This window comes from Hydra vulgaris, chromosome 04 (genome assembly GCF_038396675.1).
Source record: "Hydra vulgaris chromosome 04, alternate assembly HydraT2T_AEP".
Classification (NCBI taxonomy): domain Eukaryota; kingdom Metazoa; phylum Cnidaria; class Hydrozoa; order Anthoathecata; family Hydridae; genus Hydra; species Hydra vulgaris.
In genome coordinates, this window is record NC_088923.1 from 14,121,057 (window position 1) to 14,139,977 (window position 18,921).

An 18,921-nucleotide genomic window follows, 5' to 3' on the forward strand; every position below is an offset into this window, starting at 1 on the left:
AAAAGCTAGCTTTGACTTACTGGTGGAATTTCATGACCACAATTTTCATCACGGATTTTATTTTGTTTTCTGTAATGATGAACCAAGTAAACAATAGTGCCACATAATATTCCGACACATATCAATGTAAAAGATGTCAACATTATGTAACCATAAGAACCATTAAGGAATTGTTTTAGCGATAATTTAGTATGGCTCTGATGATGATGTAAAGTAGTTTCTAGACGAAACAAGACTGTTAATTTAAAATAATAAATTTGTGTTTTACGTATTAATAATAAATTAATGTTTTATGAAAACAAATGGTAAAAATTTAAATTACATAATTATTTTTATTAGACATCTTACTTTCACATGTTTTGTTGTCGTGATATGATAAATGGAACCCTGGTAAGCAACTGCATTTGTACCCGCCAATCGTATTATTGCATATTTGTGAACAGTTATTGTCTTGAGCGCTCAAACATTCGTCCAGATCTTGAAAAGAAAATTTTTTATTTTGTTAAAAAATTATTTATTTTTTTTTCGCATTTATGTTGGAATGTCTCTAGAGAATGGAAAGCTGTTTGGCTAATAGTTGTTAGGGGAACTTAGAAAAGATATTTAACGTTTGGCTACTCTTCTTGGTATCACTCTCATTATCATTAAACACTCATCTAACTTATACAATATTTATTGCCTTTACATTAGTTTTAGTGCTGGAGTACGTAAACACTTCAGCTAAAAGTACCAATGTAAAATACGTCGCTTTTTTTATATTACGTGAATTTTATAATAAATGTTTCTCAAATAATTTTACAAAGCAAAAGTGATTTTGTTTCGAAACCAAAATTACTTATTTCCTGACCATTTAGAAATTTATTAAAATAAACCCTAATCTGGTAGAATAATTTTAAATTCAGGGGGAACTACTCTCATACCATTTGGCTGTGCACACCTAAACGCTGCATACACTTGGCAGCTTTGAACAAAGGTGGCTGAATGCCAATGTGAATGTGCTATGCTTTTTTTAAAGTTTTCTTCCACAATTCGTTAAGGACACGTCGCAAATAAGGTTAATTTAAAAATAAAGTACCTTTTATTTTAATATTAGATGATTATATTTCGAAATAAATATGCTTGATACTAATTAAAAGTTATTTATTGTCTGTTTACTGTCCATCTATAGTCAGTTATGAGGGAGGTCAAATAATGGATCAGATATATTTGTAATTGACCAGGGTGGTTAAAGTTAAATTACAGACTTGTTAATAAAGAAAATAGAAACAATTAGATATCCAAATCTTCCATCTGCAATTATACCTATTCCACATTCGGATATTTGACCAGTAAGTATAAACGTGGCCATTAAGTGGAAACACCACAAATTTATGAGTAAGAAGCAGAAGCATGGGCGCCGCCAGCATTTTTTGGTCTTTGAGATAGCTAACTTCCAGACATGGAGCAAACTCCAAACATTTATATGTTTATACTTATGTCAAATAAGGATGCTTCGCTAAAAATTGCAATGATTGGAGCTTGCGAACGAAAAAGCCGCAAAATTTTGTCCCCCCTGCCCCAAACGTGAGAGCAACAAGTTGATGAAATATTTTTTTTATTATTTTTAACTAGACTGATATTCATCAATAAATTTTAAATTTCATTGTAAAATACTTTAGCGTTTAAAAATTATGATCATATAAAGTTTAAACCCCCCTCAATTTGAGGGGTTGCAAATTTTATATTGTCATAATTTTTGAACGCTGCGAGATGAAACTTAAAATTTATCGATGAATATAAGTCTAATTGAAAGTAGTACAAAAAATATTTCATCAATTTGTTGCTCTCACGTTTGGGCAGGGGGTATAAAATTTTGAGGCTTTTTTGTTCCCAAGTTCCAATCATGGCAATTTTTTGCAAAGCATCCTTATTTGACAAAAGTATAAACGTATAAATGTTTGGAGTTTGCTTCATGTCTAGAAGTTAGCTCTTTCAAAGACCAAAAAATGCTGGCGGCGCCCCTGAGCAGAAGATAGAAATAGAAGAAAACAAGCCTTCCACATCAGATGATCCTGATTTTGTGTTAACAAATGATACACCTCACAGATTGAGTAAAGCAAAATTAAGTGATCTTGTTCGAGAATAAACGGCATATAAAAAAAGATTTTTATTACGTTTTCTCCGCAATTTTTTTTTAATTATAACTTAGGTTTCAATACAGTAGAAAAGCATTATTTTGAAGTACATAACACAATCAAGTCCACAAGTAGAAATAAAACAGCACAGTAGACAGTATAGACAGAAGTTCACCTACATTAAAGGCTGACCTACAAGAAATGTCAAAAAAAAATGTTATTGGTGAACCACTCGTGGGTTCAAATAATGCTCTTTTTCCACCCTTACATATTAAGTTGGGTTTATTAAAAATTTTAGTCTAAGGTATGAACAAAAAAGCACAGGCTTTTAGGTATTTAAGAGCAAATATTCAAAAACAAGTATTGCAAAAGTTAAAGAGGGAATTTTTGCTGGGCCACAAATACGTTAACTTGTTAAGGATTCTGAATTTGAAGAGGTTTTGAAAGGGCAAAAAAAAGGAAACTTGGGAAGCTAACAAGGGAGCAATTTATAGATTTTTTTAACGAGATGATAACTACATTCAATTGGTAACAGTATTTCAGCCAAAATAGAATCAACTTGGATGTAACACGTAATTCAAGATTTATTTCCTTCAGTCACACCTAGACTTTTTTTGTGGAACTGTTAGTGATGAACATGGAGAAAAGTTTCAAAGGTATTTATGTAATGGAACATAGATATCAGGGTTGTTAGAATGAAGCTACACTTGCATATTTTTGCTGGTTTGTGTTTAGGGATGCTCCAGAACTCGCATGCAAGAAGAAATCAAAAAGATCACGATACCGTGACGAAAACCCATAATCTTTATACTTATTAGCTTGACGATTTTCTTTGTTTAAACATGTTAGAATATTTCTGTAACGAAAAAAACCAAACGTATTTTAAATGTTATTAGAATATGCAAGTTGTCATATTGCACTTGCGTTTGTACATGCAAGCTGTCATATTGCTCTGTAGCGAATTAACTGAAATACGAAATTATTGCTATTAAATATCTCAAACTAGAACTAATAAAATATTTCCGTAGTGATTTTGTCTCAGTCCATATGTATAATTTGAATAAAGTTGAAGATACAAAAGTATATATACTTGTTGGCCAGTGTTATTCGTCGTTTGTACGATCGTTCGCAATAATCGAAAGAAAAGAAAATTAAGCACGGGAGAAAAACAAAAACCAAACTATATTACCAAACAAGAAACGATTGAATTGATTTGACAAGAAAAAACTTGAGATGGAAAAAATTGAAAATTTGACTTAAGATTAGGAGAATATCATTAGCTAGTTCGTTATTTGGGACCAAAAACTTTTTCGCGACTAGCTAATTTCACCCAGCTAATCCACATTTTGTAATTATAATACAATACATCGGATTCTCTTTGGAATTCGATGTATTTATATAAATGGAGTAGTTGTTTAAAAATCAACACATTATCTGTAATATCATTTTTCCTCATGTTATTTATGTAATTCTATTCATTTATTATTTTCATGATGCTAATAATGCTAACTATGTTATCAACATTGAGTTCGTAATATATGAAAATTCAGGTAATATTATTAAGTATAATTCATTGCATAAATCGTTACTTTACCTAAACAGCTTTTATTATCTGCTGCTAGAAAATAACCTTGAAAACAATTGCATTGATAACTGCCGATAGTGTTTAGGCAATAGTGTTGACATACACCATCGATAGTGCACTCATTGCGATCTAAAATTATTTGTATTTTGATAAACGGTAGTAGCCCATAATATAATGAAAAATAATTTTAACAGATTGCATAATTTTATCACTTACCTACACAGCTCGTTTGATCGTAGGATAACGAGTAACCATTATAGCATGAGCAGTAATAACTAAATAGAGTGTTGTGACAAATATGATCACATTTATGGAGATGCAATTCGCATTCGTTTAAATCAGTTACGTTTAAGCTATACGTGGCTGAATCAGTACCAGCAATATTGGAAGAAATGCAAACATAAATACCTAGTGATTTAAAAGCAATAATAAATAAGCAAACAATTTTGAACACATTTAAGTTCTTCTAACAAAATTTATAACACCCTAATAAAAATTTATAACACCCTAGTAAAAATTTATAACACCCTAAAATATTCTGATATCTAATACAATAATTTTAAACAAAATATATTTCTTGCCAGTATCGCTTATGGATGCATCCTGGATAACAAGTGCTCCTCCGGCAACAATTTTACGCCGCTCGTCACTCTTTATAATGTTTGTTCGATTATAGAGAAAAGTCCAAACTATGAACGGCGTTGGATAACCATGCGATTTGCATTCAAGGACTACGCTGTGACCTTGTGTTACGTAGATTAAATCCTTTCTTTTGGATTCTATCATTGCAGGAACTAATTAAAAATAAGGATTTTATTAAATGAAAATTTAAATATACATGTATTATAAACCGTGTTAAATATATTATTTTAAAAAGTAAATATAATAATAGCATTTAAATCCAACTAACTTGTAAAAGTGTCGTTTGGACGTGTTATCTTGCTTTTCCTCAATTCTTAATAGCAAAAAAAAAAAAAAAATTACTTTTGTACCAAAAGTCAAAATGATAACAACAAACAGTACCATTAATTTAGTTTAAAAAAAAATTATGCTCACCATTTTGTTTCTCACATGTCATACCATCATCGCTTAACGTATAGTCATCACGACATTGGCAAAGATATGAACCAACTGTGTTTACACAAATATCACTACAACCATGTATACCCATCGTACATTCGTCCATATCTAATTTAAATATCAATATTTAAAATGTCACGCTAATATAATCATAATACAAAAAAAAATTTTTTTTTTAAAATTTCATGTTATGCCGCATAAGTATATAAATACAATTAACATTTCAATACAAATACAGATGATCGGGCATGGGGAAGGGGAAGACAACAATTTGTCTTATAACCAATAGTAATTCGTTTATACCTTGACACTCATTTTCAAGCAGTTTTTTCATCAAAAAACCGCTACGACAAAAACATTCATATCCATCTTCAGTAAATTTGCATTCTTGCTGACACCCATGTGCACGAGCTTCACATACTCCTTCATAGAGACAATGTTTACCGTCGAGTGCGAGCTTATATCCAATATTACACATACACCTTGAGCCTCCATGGATAAGAGTGATGCAAAAATGCTCACAACCGTATTTATTAGCGTCACATCTTGTGAAATCTGCAAAGTTACGAAATGATATATATTATAATAACTTTGTGTAAAAAAAAAAACACAATGTAGTTGTTATTTTTATTTTTATTAACTAAAATGCATCACATCAATTTTTTTTAAACAGAGAAAATGCGAAAAAAACAAATTATTATTAATGAAAGTAATTCATGAAAATCACCTTTATCAGGACTAAGTGCTTCAATTATTTGAATATCTACTTTGTCCAACGGAAAGAAATATTTTTTATCAGCATTCACATCCTCGGTTAAATTTAATGATGGTAAGTTAGCAAAGCTCATTGTGACTTTTTTACGAAGTTTTTTGTGTTTTCTATATTGAAATTTATGTAGTTTTTTCTTAGCGGTCTTGTGATTCTTATGGTGATGACTGTTTTTCCTGTTGTGAATTTGATATTCATGGTAAATGATTGGCTTATGCAACCCTGACCCGTTTCCTGACTCTAATCCAATATTGCTTTCTCCAGATCCTGAAGATGTTTCACCTAACATTTCGTGAACAAGTTTTCTAATAATATTCTTATCATCGGGTTTAACGTGTTTGTTGCTTTTATAAACAAGTTTAACTTGTTTAAGAAGCTTTGTCATTTTTTGAGCTTTTCTAAAAGGAAAGACATGATGATTATGGCTGCTTTTTTGAAGCTTGTGTTGGTGCTTCTTACTTTGTTTAAGCTTTAAATTAGTTTGCTTAGTTAATCCCGGAAGCACACTAACGGTAAAATGGTGGCCACCTGTTGGCACTGAAATATTACCAGCCACTGAAAGCAGTAGTTCTACATTATTTGGTGATCTTGATACAAATGCCATGATTGGATTGAGAAAGAAGTTCGGAACCGAAAAAGTATTACAAGAACTGTTAGTAAAACATTTAACACTATAACAAGTCTTATCGACCATGTACGCTATGTCGCACGTTTTATCACTACAACAGTAAACAAGGCAAGAAGGGAAGTTCTCAACCTCACCATGTTCTGTAAATATACCCGCCTTCATTCCCATTATGAAGCGGTGATCTTTTAAAATTTCTGTTTCTTTACAGTAACCAATCTTGTTTGTAAGAGATTCTATTACCTTTGATTCTGCTGAATGCAAAGTTTTATTAGCAAGTATCGTACTAACTGTAATGTCATCATTACCATTTGACATTGAAATATTTTTTAATTCAGTGTTATGTAGATCACTGTCTGCAATGACCTCGTTTTCATTTCTAAATAACGACCATCCGTTCCTAACTACAAAACCAATTTTATTGTTTGCAGAACCAATAGCTGGTTTACAAAGACTCGGGTTAAAACACCTTACCACATAGCAATGCATATTTTCATCCACATAAGCAACAGTGCAATCTAACAAATTACAACAATGGTTCATGCAAATCTTAATATCAGAAACTATTCCTAAATTTTTATAAACTCTAGTCTTTGAGATATCACTTAAAAACATTCCGGGAAGTATAAATGATGTTGCACACCAAGATTTAACCTCGGTATCTGGTTTTAAAGCTTCAGGCATATCTGAAGTCTCGTTTGATAGTCTTGGTTTAAATAACTCTGTTATAGGTTTATTTGTAGTAGTAGTTGTTGTTTCCGTTAAAGTGATGTATGGTTTATCCATTAGACTAGACATATCTATATCTTAAAAAAAAAACAACTCACAATTCAATATTTTGATTTAAACATTTTCAAAAATTTTTAAATAATCAAATCATATCTTAATATACCTTCTTTCTCCGCAGACCTATCTCGGTAGGATAGAAGTAAACTAAATCTCTCCAACTTTGCCTGGCGTGGTTGACATAACTCCATGTTGTTGCAAGCAACTAAGAAACATGATTGTTTCATCATTACTGCAACATCGCACTTTAAATCGCTGCAACAAATATCTTGACATGTTTTCATTGAAGTAACTCTTCCTTTGTTCGAAAAATTTCCTGCTCTTAAACCTCCAACAAAAGTGGTGTGAACCAAAGTCTTTTTAAATACGCATTTGTGCAGCTTTCCGTTTGGTCCGTTTCCTAGTTCTAATTCCAACTCGTTAATATCTGTCATTAGATTAGTTGGGCTTACTTCTTTTGAAGTAGGCTGAATTTTCGGTAAACTTCCCAACAGATCGCTTAATTCTGGAACTAATAATATAAACAAGATATTTTCAAGAAAATAGTGACAATATTAAACTTAATGATGTGATCAGTTTTTTTTTAAACTATTTACTAAAAAAATATTTTTTTAATAAGGTCATTATAATAAGTTAAGATGTAGTATCTATATTCTTAGTTGAAAGAACTCTAAACATTTTCTATAGTAAAAAAGTTTTTAAAATAAAAAAACTCACTTTTAGGACCGTTAGGGCGTACAACCAGCCCAATTGTTGGTGAAATAATGCCTATTCCTTTAGGTACAATTGAACATAAATCCTCAGTATAGCACTCTACTAAGTAGCACCTTCCAGAAATCATGTAAGCAAGATCACAGGTTCGATGCGAACAACATAGCTCCATACAAGGTAGAATACCACTAGTTAACCCGCGGTCCAAAAAGTTTCCAGCTACTAATCCTCCCTTTAAGTCGGTATACCTATATGTATTACCGTATTTACAAATTGCAGGATTAACAGTTGGAATATTAGTATACGAAAGCTCTGTGGTTGTTACTGTTGGCGTCGTAGTTGATACTGTTGGCATCGTAGTTGTTACGGTTGGCGTCGTAGTTTTGGTTGTTGCGACTGTCGTAGTTTGAGTTTTTGTTGTTGTTGTTGATGTTGTTGATTTCTTAGAGGATGTTTGCAATTTTTTTGGCGTCGTTTTGTTTTTCGCTCTTAAGGAAGGAGCACCTGTTGCAGTATGGTGCGTTGTTCTAACAGTATGAGGAGTAGTCTTGTGTGTTGTTACTTTGAACAAAGATTTTGTAGGTCTAAATACTTTAGGAGTTTTACGCAAAGAAGTCGTATTTGGTCGCTTAGTTGTTTTTATTTTAGGTGATGTTGTTGGAGATGTTGTTTGTGTAGTCGTAAATGAAGTAGACGTCAATAAAGGAGCTGGTTTTATATCATGTTTTTCTTTAAAATTTTTTACATAACTTACTATTTCGTCTCTATATAAAGCGCTAGTAAATATATAAATATCATCCATAAATCCGTGAAGGGATCTGCCTTGTTGATGGGCTCCAAACCCTGCTTTAGATGCCCAATCTTGTATCAGGATACCACGCCCAACGCTTACCGACTGTAAACTTCCATCAACAAATATCTTTGCTTCTCCACTTTCGCTATCATATGTCGCAGCTATGAAAAACCAAATGTCTTTTTGTATCACGTTAGGAGATTCTACGCTGAATATTGGAAGATTATTTTCATTGTTGCTTGACCAACGTATTCGTCCATCGATTACTTCTAAGAATATTCCTGCATATACTCCAGGTTGCGCTAAACTACTTAATGCTTCGAAAAGCGTGCGTCTTCCTATAACATCTCTAAGCTTGATCCATAAACAAATAGTAATTGCATTTATAGGTTTCGGATTAAATCTTCCTCCATCTAACAAAAGAACGCCACCTTGGAACATCACACCATTTCCTCTAATACCACCCCCTGGCGAGATATTAGTTCCTGCACAAAAAGAAAAGTTTTGAAATATGCCTAACTATGTCTTTTTAAAAGTATGGAAAAAGTATAAAAGAATACAAAAGTTACAAAAGATCGAAATAGTCTAGGAATAGAAAAGAATATTGCAAAATATATAGATTTAAAATAAACAGTAATTTCACAGGATGACTCACCGTTGCTCATCTGACCGTTATTGTTGTAACCTGACTCATCGAGAACTTCATCTTCATCCATGTGATCAAATGTTAAATGAAGCGACATGTCTGAACGTTTGCGGCTTATTGTTGGTGAAAATGTGACACCAGGTCGGTATGACGGAGAGGAGGTGGTTTTATGTGAATGTTTATGCCCAGAATGAGGAGTTGGTGGTTTAGTGGGAACTAAATACAAAATTATTATAAATAATTTTGTTTATTGCTAGCCATTTTTTTATTTATGTATTCATTAAAAAGTTTTGCATTTTTATTGACTATAATAGTAAAACTTACCAATTGGCGCATAGCCTTCTCTAGTAACATAGGCAATTTGAGCATGTCCGTTAGGAACTGTTTGACAATCTTCGGGTGAATAGCAATGAATAGTAAAGCATTTTTGACTAATTAGCATTGCAAGGTCACACGTGCTATCATTGCAACATAACTGTACGCACTTTTGAAGACTCGGAACTATACCCATATCTGTAAACTTTCCTGAAGTCCAGCCACCACGCAAAGCTACGCCATAGTATACCATACTTTGTAAGCACTTTTGGTGAATAACGGGTTGAAATGTAACTCGCGTAAAAGATGACTCACTCGGCTTTGGTTTTAATGTCGGTGTATCATCTGCAGAATAAAGCATTAAAATTTAAAATGCACATATTTATTGATAGTTCTTTTGGAATAAATTTAAAAGTTTTGAAATTTTTTTGTTACCTGGCTCATAAACTGAGTTTCCGTTTCGAACGACATACCCCAACGTAACAAGCGCTTTGCCAGCTTTTACTGGCTGACATAAAGCAGGAAAATGACAAATTATATTATAACATCTATTTTTTTCCAGATATGCTAAGTGACATTTAGATGAGTCACAGCATTTTTGAATACATTCCTCGATAGAACTTGTATCTCCATCATAAACAAATACCCCAGCCGTTTTACCGCCGCTAATTTCAGTATTGAAAAAAACGGCTTGACGCGTGCATTGGTTTTTTATCTAAAAAATTGAGAACACATTCATAACAATTAAAAATTGTACGTCGCAGTTAACAATTAAGAAAACAAGCATAAAAATCTATTACTAACCTCGATACTTGAATGTCGATTGCCTAAACGGTTATCGATTGAGTCTAAAGTCGGGTTAGTTGTTTCCATAGGAATAGGATAGCTTGCGTCGAGGTTACAGAGTTCTGAAATATCTCTTATGTCACTTAAAACCAGCGCTTTAGAAAATAAGTAAAATTCATCAACCAACCCAGGTAATGCGCCTCCTTTTCCAACTGAAATTTTTCCAACAAATTGTGACGACATATGCCCAGCTCCAGTTTCTGTTTTAATTAATTGGCTATCAATATAAAGTTTTGCTAAGCCGTTATGCGAATCGTATGTCACACCAATGTGTGTCCATAGTCCAGATGGCATAGAAGATCGTTGAACTATTAACAAATCGAATATATTGTTTTCGTTTTCATCGTTATGACTCCAATGGACTTTACCGTCTTTAATCTCTAGAGAGAAAGATGCCCCTTGATTATCAGGTCCTTGATCAACACTAAACAATGAAAGATTTTCTTCATCTCGTCTTAGCTTTATCCACATGGCTATTGTTATCGCTTCAAGTTCTTTGTTAGCTAATCCTTCATTACTAATAACTATTTCTCCACCGCTTAGCTCCACAGCAGCTCCGCATTTTGAATCTGACTTGGTAACTCGTGCTCCACCAACCAAAATTGCGTTTATATTATTTCCGCTATCGTCTTTTATTTCGTTTAATCGATAGTTTTCAAAGCCATAATGAATAAGTGTTGTTCCGGCACCTTAAACATATATGCAATAGGTATGCAACTTGCTTTAAACCTTGTTTTATAGTTACTATAGTTACTTAAACAATAAAAATAAAATTATATGATAAAACACCACACATAGTGTTTTCGTACATCGGAACATTGCTTGCTACCCTGGGTAGCACAGCAGTGTAAGACGCAATAAATGTTTCTTACAATGTTATGCTACCCTGGGAATAGACAAGATTCGTCTTGCTTCGGCAACCTTCATCTAGCTCCTTTTAAATTTATATAATGCATATATCGATTATCGAGAAAATTAACTTACCGCTAAGAAACCATAACAAAGATACTACAGCAAACAAAATGGTTTCAATTCAAACAAAACACAAGCAAAATATAATTGTATTCCAATCTTAACTTTTACGATAATAATTTCTTAAATATTACAATAAGAAAGTAACCATGCTGTGATTACGGAACAATTTTTTCCCACGAATTAAAATTTAAAGCAATATAAAAATAAGGCAACGCATTGATAAGCAGAAATAGTATCGTTGAAATCAGCAAGGTAATTTTTGACAGCACTTTTTTTTTTTTCAATAACACGCTTGAGCGACGCTGCGTTTGAGTATTCAGTAAAATTTTGTTACGCTTCATTTAATTTATGCGTCCAAAAAGAAAAAAAGCAGCTGAAAAATGCGCGGACGTTGAAAATGCCGATATAAAAAAGCAATTAGTTGGCATGGTAACACAAATTTCTAAAATTTCTATAAAATTTTAATTAAAAATATGAGTATAAAAAAACTTACCTTGAACTATAAAATCTTTTTTTGAAGTATTTTTAAAATGATTACTTCCAGAAACCTGAGAAACACGTCTATTAACAATTCCTTGCATGTTTGCTATAAATGAATTTGTAGGATATAACATAGAGGTTATTAAATCATTCCCGTACTTATGCTTATTTTTCTTTTGAATATTGAAATATTTTTTTCCGCTGTAATTAACGCTTAGGTTTAAAGACTTTGTTTCTTTAAACAGTATTTGTTTCTTTTTATTGAAGTGTTTTAAGATTGAGCTTGATGAATTTGTTGAGCTTGATGAATTTACTTCTGTTTTATTGACTGAATGTTCTGGAACGTTCTTGAAAAAGAGGTTAGGTGGAATAAATTCTTTAGGAACATTGGATTTTTTATCTAAATTTACCCCAGGTCGATGAAGTTTTATTTCTGTTATATCTACAATAGACGGTCCTTCTCGATCTGTTTCTGGCTCTCTTGTTGTGACTGGATAATCAGTCTTAATCGATTTAGTAGATCTTTGTGTAGGAAAGATAAAAGGTGTTGTTATATTGTCTAGAGAAACAACATTATCTGGTGGAATAGGATTCTCCGGACTTAACACTATAGTTTCAAAAATCTTAGAAGCTTTCAATGTTGATTTAAATACGTCTTTTTCGATCCTTTTGGTGTTAAACTTGGGAATAACAAAATCTCCTAACGTTGGTTTAAAATCTGCGTCATCTTCATTAAGTACTTGCTCTTGAGGTTGAACATAAACATCTCCTAACTCTTGACCTGCATCGTCTTCATTTACTATGACCACAATATCATTATTTTCACTGATAATATCATTTGTCAAGTTTTTATCTTCAGCTTCAACCTTTGGTTGGTTTTTCAATTTTTCTAGAATTGGTATTTGACTGTCATTATTAGCGCTGAAAGTATCCATATTATCTTCAGCTGGCATTTTAAGATCTTCTGGCATTGAGTTAGTATTAAGCTCATATCGAAAAATATTTTCTGCACTGTCAAACTTTTTAGACTGATTATCAAATAGTTTAGGAGATAAACTTTCACTAAACATATGTCGTGAAATGTAATCATTCGTCTCAGAAATTTTTTTGGCAAAAACTTTTTCCGTAACATGGTTGGCGTGGCTTGGCTTCGTAGTTTTGAAACCATCATCCCCATATACAATATTGTTATTTGGTGATAAAGTTTCTTTTAAATTTTGAAACTTTATAAACTTTTTACTAATAGGATATGGTCTTTCTAGATCTCGGTCATGGGCTGTTTCTCTGTCATTTTTCAATTCTTGAATAAAGGTCCCTTCGTCGTTTCTATCATAAGATGTTTTCATTTTTTCAAACTTTAATGCTTGCCCATCAATTTGATAGGCGTTTCCAAATGGTGTTGATTTGATATAATAAGAATTTGTTTTATGGCGTAATAACTTTGTGTGACGAGGAGAAGAAGTTGTTTTATGGCGTGATTGTTTTTCTCTTGTTTCGTGAGTCGGTATTGATGTTGTACTAATGGTTTTTTGGTGTAAAGTATGCCACGTTTGTTTGTGTTTTTTGGCGGTATTTATCTTATTTTTAGGGGTTGTTACTGGTAGTTTCTTAACAACCGTGGGTTTTTTTTGTGTTGGTAATATTTTTGTAGTACTTTTAGTTGTTGTTGATGTTTTTGTTGTTGCTGTTTTTGTTGTTGTTGTTGCTGTTTTAGTAGTAGTAATTGTTGTTGGTGTGGCAGTGGTTGTAGCTATGGTAGTAGTTTCAATAGCGCGCATTTTAGCATTTCTATAATCATTTTCAAGTTTTTCTAATATTTCCATTTCGCGAGTCAATTTATCTAACTTTTGTTCTAACTTATCAGCTAAAAATAATAATAAAAATAACAATATTCATAATAATAATACAGTTACCACAAGTAAAATAGAAAATTAAAATATCAAAATAAAATAATATAATTATAACCTTTGCTTGGAACGATTTCAACATTATTCTTGGCAATAGCAGGGATGTTGTTCTTTGTAGAAACTTTTGTTGGTATAGCAGTATTGTAGCGATTTAAATGTTTATTCCTGGAGAGTGTTGAAATCATCAATGGTCTTGGAGTCGGCTTACTTGTCTTATGCGAAAACTTTTTCGTAAAGAAATGTGATGTGGAATATCTAATTTTTGGTGTAGTATTTACTTTAGTGTGCTTTGTAGAATGAGATCGAGTTACAGGTTTTGAGGTAACATGATGCATTTGTCTTGGAAAAAGTGATGCATCTTTTAACTGCTTAGAAGTGAGGATATACTGTCCTTGAATACGTGGAGTTTCAACTTGGGATATAAACTGTCTGGAAGTGGGAGAATACTGTACATCAAAATTTGGTGATTGAACTTTAGATTTTAAAATTCTTTCAATATTACTAAATCTTTTCTCAAGGTTATCATTACCCTCCAATTTTTTTAAATCATCGATTAAAACTTTCCTTGGATTTTCGGTTCTGTATTGTGTTTGGTAACCATCAAATAAATCGTTGGATAAGTCATTACTTTCAATAATAATAACTCTTTTACTGTTGGGTTCTAATTTATTCTGGGTTTCTAACCTAAATATAGGTATATTAGTATTAATATTATTTCGTTTGTTTGTATGCTGTGTGTGAGTCGGTGTGTGCCTGAAAGCTGTGTGTGCATTGTTGTTTAGAATGTGTCTTTTGTGAGTTAGAGTAATCAATTTATGAGTTACGGTGTGCATTTTATGAGTTGTAGTGTAAACTTTATGAGCTGGAGTGTATGTTTTATGTGTTGGACTATGTAATTTTCGAGTTGTTCTATGTGGTTTCTGAGTTGGAGAATGTGCTGTAATGTTTGTTTGAATAAACTTTATTGCATTTCTTTCTTCTTCGAGAACACCTTTAAATTCCTTAATTGCATCAATAACAGCATCATGGGTAGATACTAGTTTTTGTTTCATAAATGTTGTCAGAGGTTTAGATGTGACATGAATAATACTTTTTGTTTGGTTTAACATCTGCTTCATTAGGGAATTTTCAGATAAAAGAATGGCCTTTATTTCTTGTAACATGCCAGATTTGGTTATTGGAAAAGTTTTACGGGCTGTCACCTTCTGTTTTGTAGTGTGGAAATTGAAAGGTTTTTGCGTAGATAAAGGAACATTTTGGACAGACTTAACAATTAGATCTTTAATAGTGTCAGTACTTGCACTTAAAGCACTTTTTATTTCACTAACAATGTCTACGTTTTTCTCTAAAGATTTTTTAGAAGGGTTTTCATTTTTTTCTAAATGCTCAATTTTGTTTCGTTCTTCTGATAACACATCTTTAAAATCTGCAACTAAGTTCTGAGTGGGTGTTTGTATGTGTGGGTGAGTGGGTGTGTAAGGAAAAGTTTTTAAAGTAGTTTTAGTGGGATTAACTTTTAATTTAATATCATCAATAAGAGATTTAAACTCAAGAATCTCATTGCTCAAAGCATCTTTCATCTCCCTCACTAATGGATTTTTTGTTGTGTAAAAAGAAGCAGTGGTAACTGAAGGTTTTAATTTTTCAACTATATCATTTATATCATCTTTTTCTTTGTTGAAAACTTCTTTCATGGTAGAGATCATTTCTGCAGTTTCAAAGTTTGAAACTTTTTTTGCTGTTGGTAAAGTTGATTTAAAACCGTTTAGAGTAGTGTTAATGAGCGCCCTCATACTTGATCTGTCCTCTTTTAGGATATTTTTAATTTCAGACAAAATTTCAGCTCCCAAAGGTTTCCTTGTTGGTATTACAGTAGGGTTATGCAAAGCAAATGATTTGTTTAGCATAAGTGCAATGTCTTGTTTTTCATTAAGAATTTCTTGTTTTATATCTGAAAATATTTTATTTTCATTGTTTTTACCATCAACAATTAGTTGGTTACTATAAGCTGATGTTTCAGTTTTGTTAGTTTGCTGGCTTGTTATTGTTCTAGTTTTGTTTATTAGATTTTCAATTGCGATTTTACTTTGCTTAAACAAATCTTTCACTTCACTTATCATGTTTGTGGCATCTTTTATAGAAGAAGACGGCTGAGATTCTTGTTTTTGTCTTTTTAATATGTTCGTTAAGAGCACATCAAAAGTATTTCTTGTAACAAGTTTTGTTGTCACTTTTGTTTTTGTAATGTGTTTAGCTGTTGTGTGTTTTGTTGTCGTGTGTTTTGTTGCCATGTGTTTTGTTGGTACAGTTGCTCTAGTTAGCTGTGATTTCATTAATTTCTCAATTTGTTTTCTTTCATCTCTGATCTCCTCTTTTATCGTCTTGATAATGTTCTTCATTGGTAAAGGAGTTGTTGTAGATTTAGGAGTTGTTTGATAAGTCTTTAGCACTTCAGAATTTGTTTTTTCTATTAATGCTATATTTTTTTCTTTACCAACTAAAGTGGTTTTAGTTGTGGGTGTTGTTGATGTTGATAGCGTTGTATGTAGTCTGGGATAGGAGTTGTGACCACGCACTATTTTTTCAATTTTTTTTCTTTCAATTCTCATTTCTTTTTTTATGGCTTTCATGATATTTTCAATTGGTAAAGGACTCACTATTATAATAGGTTTAGGGGTGGTTTCATATTCTTTTAAATGTATTTTCTCTTTTGCTACCAATTCCTTAATATCATCAAGTAAAGTGCTTTTCGTAGTAAGTGTTGTTGAAGTAGGTGGTAATTTAGTTGTAGTAAGAGTTGTTGAAGTAGGTGGTAATTTAGTTGTATGTGTCTTAATACCACGCACTAAGATTTCAATTTTTTTTCTTTCATCTTTTATTTCATTTTTTATTGCTTTGATGATGTCTTTTATAGGTAAAGGGGTAGCCATTAATTTTGGTCTAGAAGTTGTTAGATTACTATGATGTTGATTGGAATGTAATATTTCTTTTGCAACTACTTCCTTAATCTCATCAAGCAACATGCTTTTTGTAGTTGTCACTGTTGAACTTGTTGTAGACAGAGTGATATGTGGTTTCATACTACGCATTAATGCTTTGATTTTTTTTCTTTCAACTCGCATCTCTTCTTTTATTGCCTTAAGAATTTTTTTCATTGGTATAGGAGTTGCTATTATATTTGGCTTAAAAGCTGTTAGATTGGTCTGATATTCTTTGACATATAACTTTTCTTTTGCAAACAAATCCTTAATATCATCAAGTAAAGTGCTTTTTGTAGTAAGAGTTGTTGATTGTGTTGTTGAGAGAGTTGGTTTAACACTGTGTATTATTGTTTCAATTTTTTTTCTTTCATCTCTAATTTCATTTTTTATAGCCCTGATAATGTTTTTTATGGGAAAAGGAGATGATACTAGATGGTGTTTAGTTGATGTTCTGGTGGGTTCTGATGTATGTTTTGGATATGATGCAATGGGCATTGTTAAACTTATTTCAAGGGGTGCTGTGATTGTGGTTGTTGGATGTGATTTAATATTATCTATAGTGTCAATTTCATTTGTTTGTTTTTCTTTTTTTAACAGTTTTAGGCTATTTTCAGTGGGGTGTTTTGCACCCAAGCCATTGTTTTTCTTTGTAGGGTTTCCATTTGTTTGGTTGAATTTATTATTTTTCTTACCTTTAAGTACACTCACAATGGCAGAATGAACCTTTTCATTAAACAACACTGGAGTTGTCAAAGAGATAGGAGGTGTGATTTGGTGCAATATTTTATTGGATTCATTCCTAAGTTTTTCTATTTCTTGTTCTTGTTCAACAAGAACTCGTTTTATTACTAAAGAAATTCTTTCTTCAGGAGTTAAATGGAAACTCTCATTTTCTTGATAAATTTTATCTGAGTTATTACCAAGGATAATTTCAAGAGCATCTGCAATTTTTACGCTAACTGATTTTGATGTTAATTTGGGGACTGGTGATGTTGATAAAGCTGATTCATTTTTCAGCATTTCTATTTCTTTTTTCTCTTCTTCAAGAACTTTTTTAATAGCATATATAATTTTTTCTTCAATGTCATCGCTTTTAGTTATTGGTACTGTTGTCGGTTTAGTAAACTGGTAAGTTTTATTCAAAATTGTTTTTAGTTCTTCTTTTTGTATTTTTAAATAGTTTTTAATAGCAGCTTCTATTCTCTCTTTAGATGACTTCTTTTTTTTAATTGAAACAAGAATTTTTTTAAAGTGTTTTTTCTTTTTCTTTTTCTGTGCCTTTTTTGATAAATTAACTTTTATATTAGAAATAACTTTACTTGTGGGTTCAACTTTGATGCCTCGAAACAATTTATCTTTCTCATCACGTAATGCCTTACGAACAGCATACAAAATTCTTTCTGCTGCTCCGTTTGTTGCTGGTTTTGATGAATACTTTTTAGAATCTTTGACTTGAGGAGCATTTTTCAAGGTTCCAAATATGTTATTCTTGGTTAAACTAGTTTGATCTGAATTTGCCTTTTTTGTAGGTTGATGCATTCGTAAGGTTTTTTCAAGACTTTGGCGATTTTCTTCCAGCACACCTTTTAAGACTCGAATTACTTTTTCTCCTGTTGATAATGTAGTTAGCAAAGTTTGAGTGGAGCCAGTTGGTTTCAACAGATAAACTGGTTTATTGTCTATGGTCTTAAGCTCCATTGCATTGATTAATTCACCATTTGAGTTCATAATAATTGGACTATCTTGGTGTACTAATGGACGTATTAATGGGTGTAATGTGGTGTTATTTTGTATATGTGATTCAGAATCATTAATGTAAAAATTTTCAACATCAACATTTTCAACATCATTTATTAATGGATATGATTCATTAATGTATTTTGAAAGGTGTAACTTGTTTGCATTGTTATTTAAGTTTGTGCTTTGAGTTAAATGTTTTTCTTTCGCATTGTGAATGCTCAATGAATAATTTCTATTTAATTTATCTTCGTGAAGCAAGTTTAAAATTTTAGTTTTATAGTCTGGTATAACAACATACCTTTCTTCATCTGGTGAAATGTCATCATGAACTGGGAACACAAATTTTTTTTCATATTTGTGTACTGTTATGTAGTCCTGTGTTTGATATGACCTAGTAAAATCTTGTATAGGTTGCAAAGTAGGTGTGGTAACAGGTGTAGTCATGAAGCGAACAAAATCATGTGCATGTGGAGCTGGCTTCACATTTTTAACATAATTGTTTTCTATAATATGAGTTTAAAAATTTACATATTTAAAACCACAGTTATGAAAAAAATGGTAATAAAAA

General features: G+C 31.8%; 1 protein-coding gene and 1 non-coding gene across 9 annotated transcripts in view; both read right to left on the reverse strand.

The window, feature by feature from the left end:
- LOC100214834 (uncharacterized) overlaps positions 1-18,921 on the reverse strand; it is a 65,913-nt gene that overhangs the window by 354 nt on the left and 46,638 nt on the right. For 5 of the 8 annotated variants that reach the window (XM_065795514.1, XM_065795511.1, XM_065795517.1 and 2 more), the window contains 17 exons: positions 13,691-18,856; positions 11,739-13,589; positions 10,229-10,959; positions 9,860-10,139; positions 9,434-9,769; positions 9,119-9,325; positions 7,677-8,948; positions 7,066-7,470; positions 5,507-6,979; positions 5,083-5,334; positions 4,756-4,887; positions 4,610-4,654; positions 4,284-4,493; positions 3,916-4,110; positions 3,709-3,828; positions 349-477; positions 21-220 (listed from right to left, as the gene is read on the reverse strand). In XM_065795514.1, the coding sequence (XP_065651586.1) occupies positions 21-220; positions 349-477; positions 3,709-3,828; positions 3,916-4,110; positions 4,284-4,493; positions 4,610-4,654; positions 4,756-4,887; positions 5,083-5,334; positions 5,507-6,979; positions 7,066-7,470; positions 7,677-8,948; positions 9,119-9,325; positions 9,434-9,769; positions 9,860-10,139; positions 10,229-10,959; positions 11,739-13,589; positions 13,691-18,856 (13,004 nt within the window). Of the gene's footprint in view, positions 1-20; positions 221-348; positions 478-3,708; positions 3,829-3,915; positions 4,111-4,280; positions 4,494-4,609; positions 4,655-4,755; positions 4,888-5,082; positions 5,335-5,506; positions 6,980-7,065; positions 7,471-7,676; positions 8,949-9,118; positions 9,326-9,433; positions 9,770-9,859; positions 10,140-10,228; positions 10,960-11,738; positions 13,590-13,690; positions 18,857-18,921 lie in introns of those variants that run through there. The other 3 variants (XM_065795518.1, XM_065795512.1, XR_010638049.1) reach the window with 3 other exon arrangements.
- On the reverse strand, positions 11,096-11,164 carry mir2030 (microRNA 2030). The gene has a single exon (NR_107872.1). It is a non-coding gene; the product is annotated as a microRNA 2030 (primary transcript).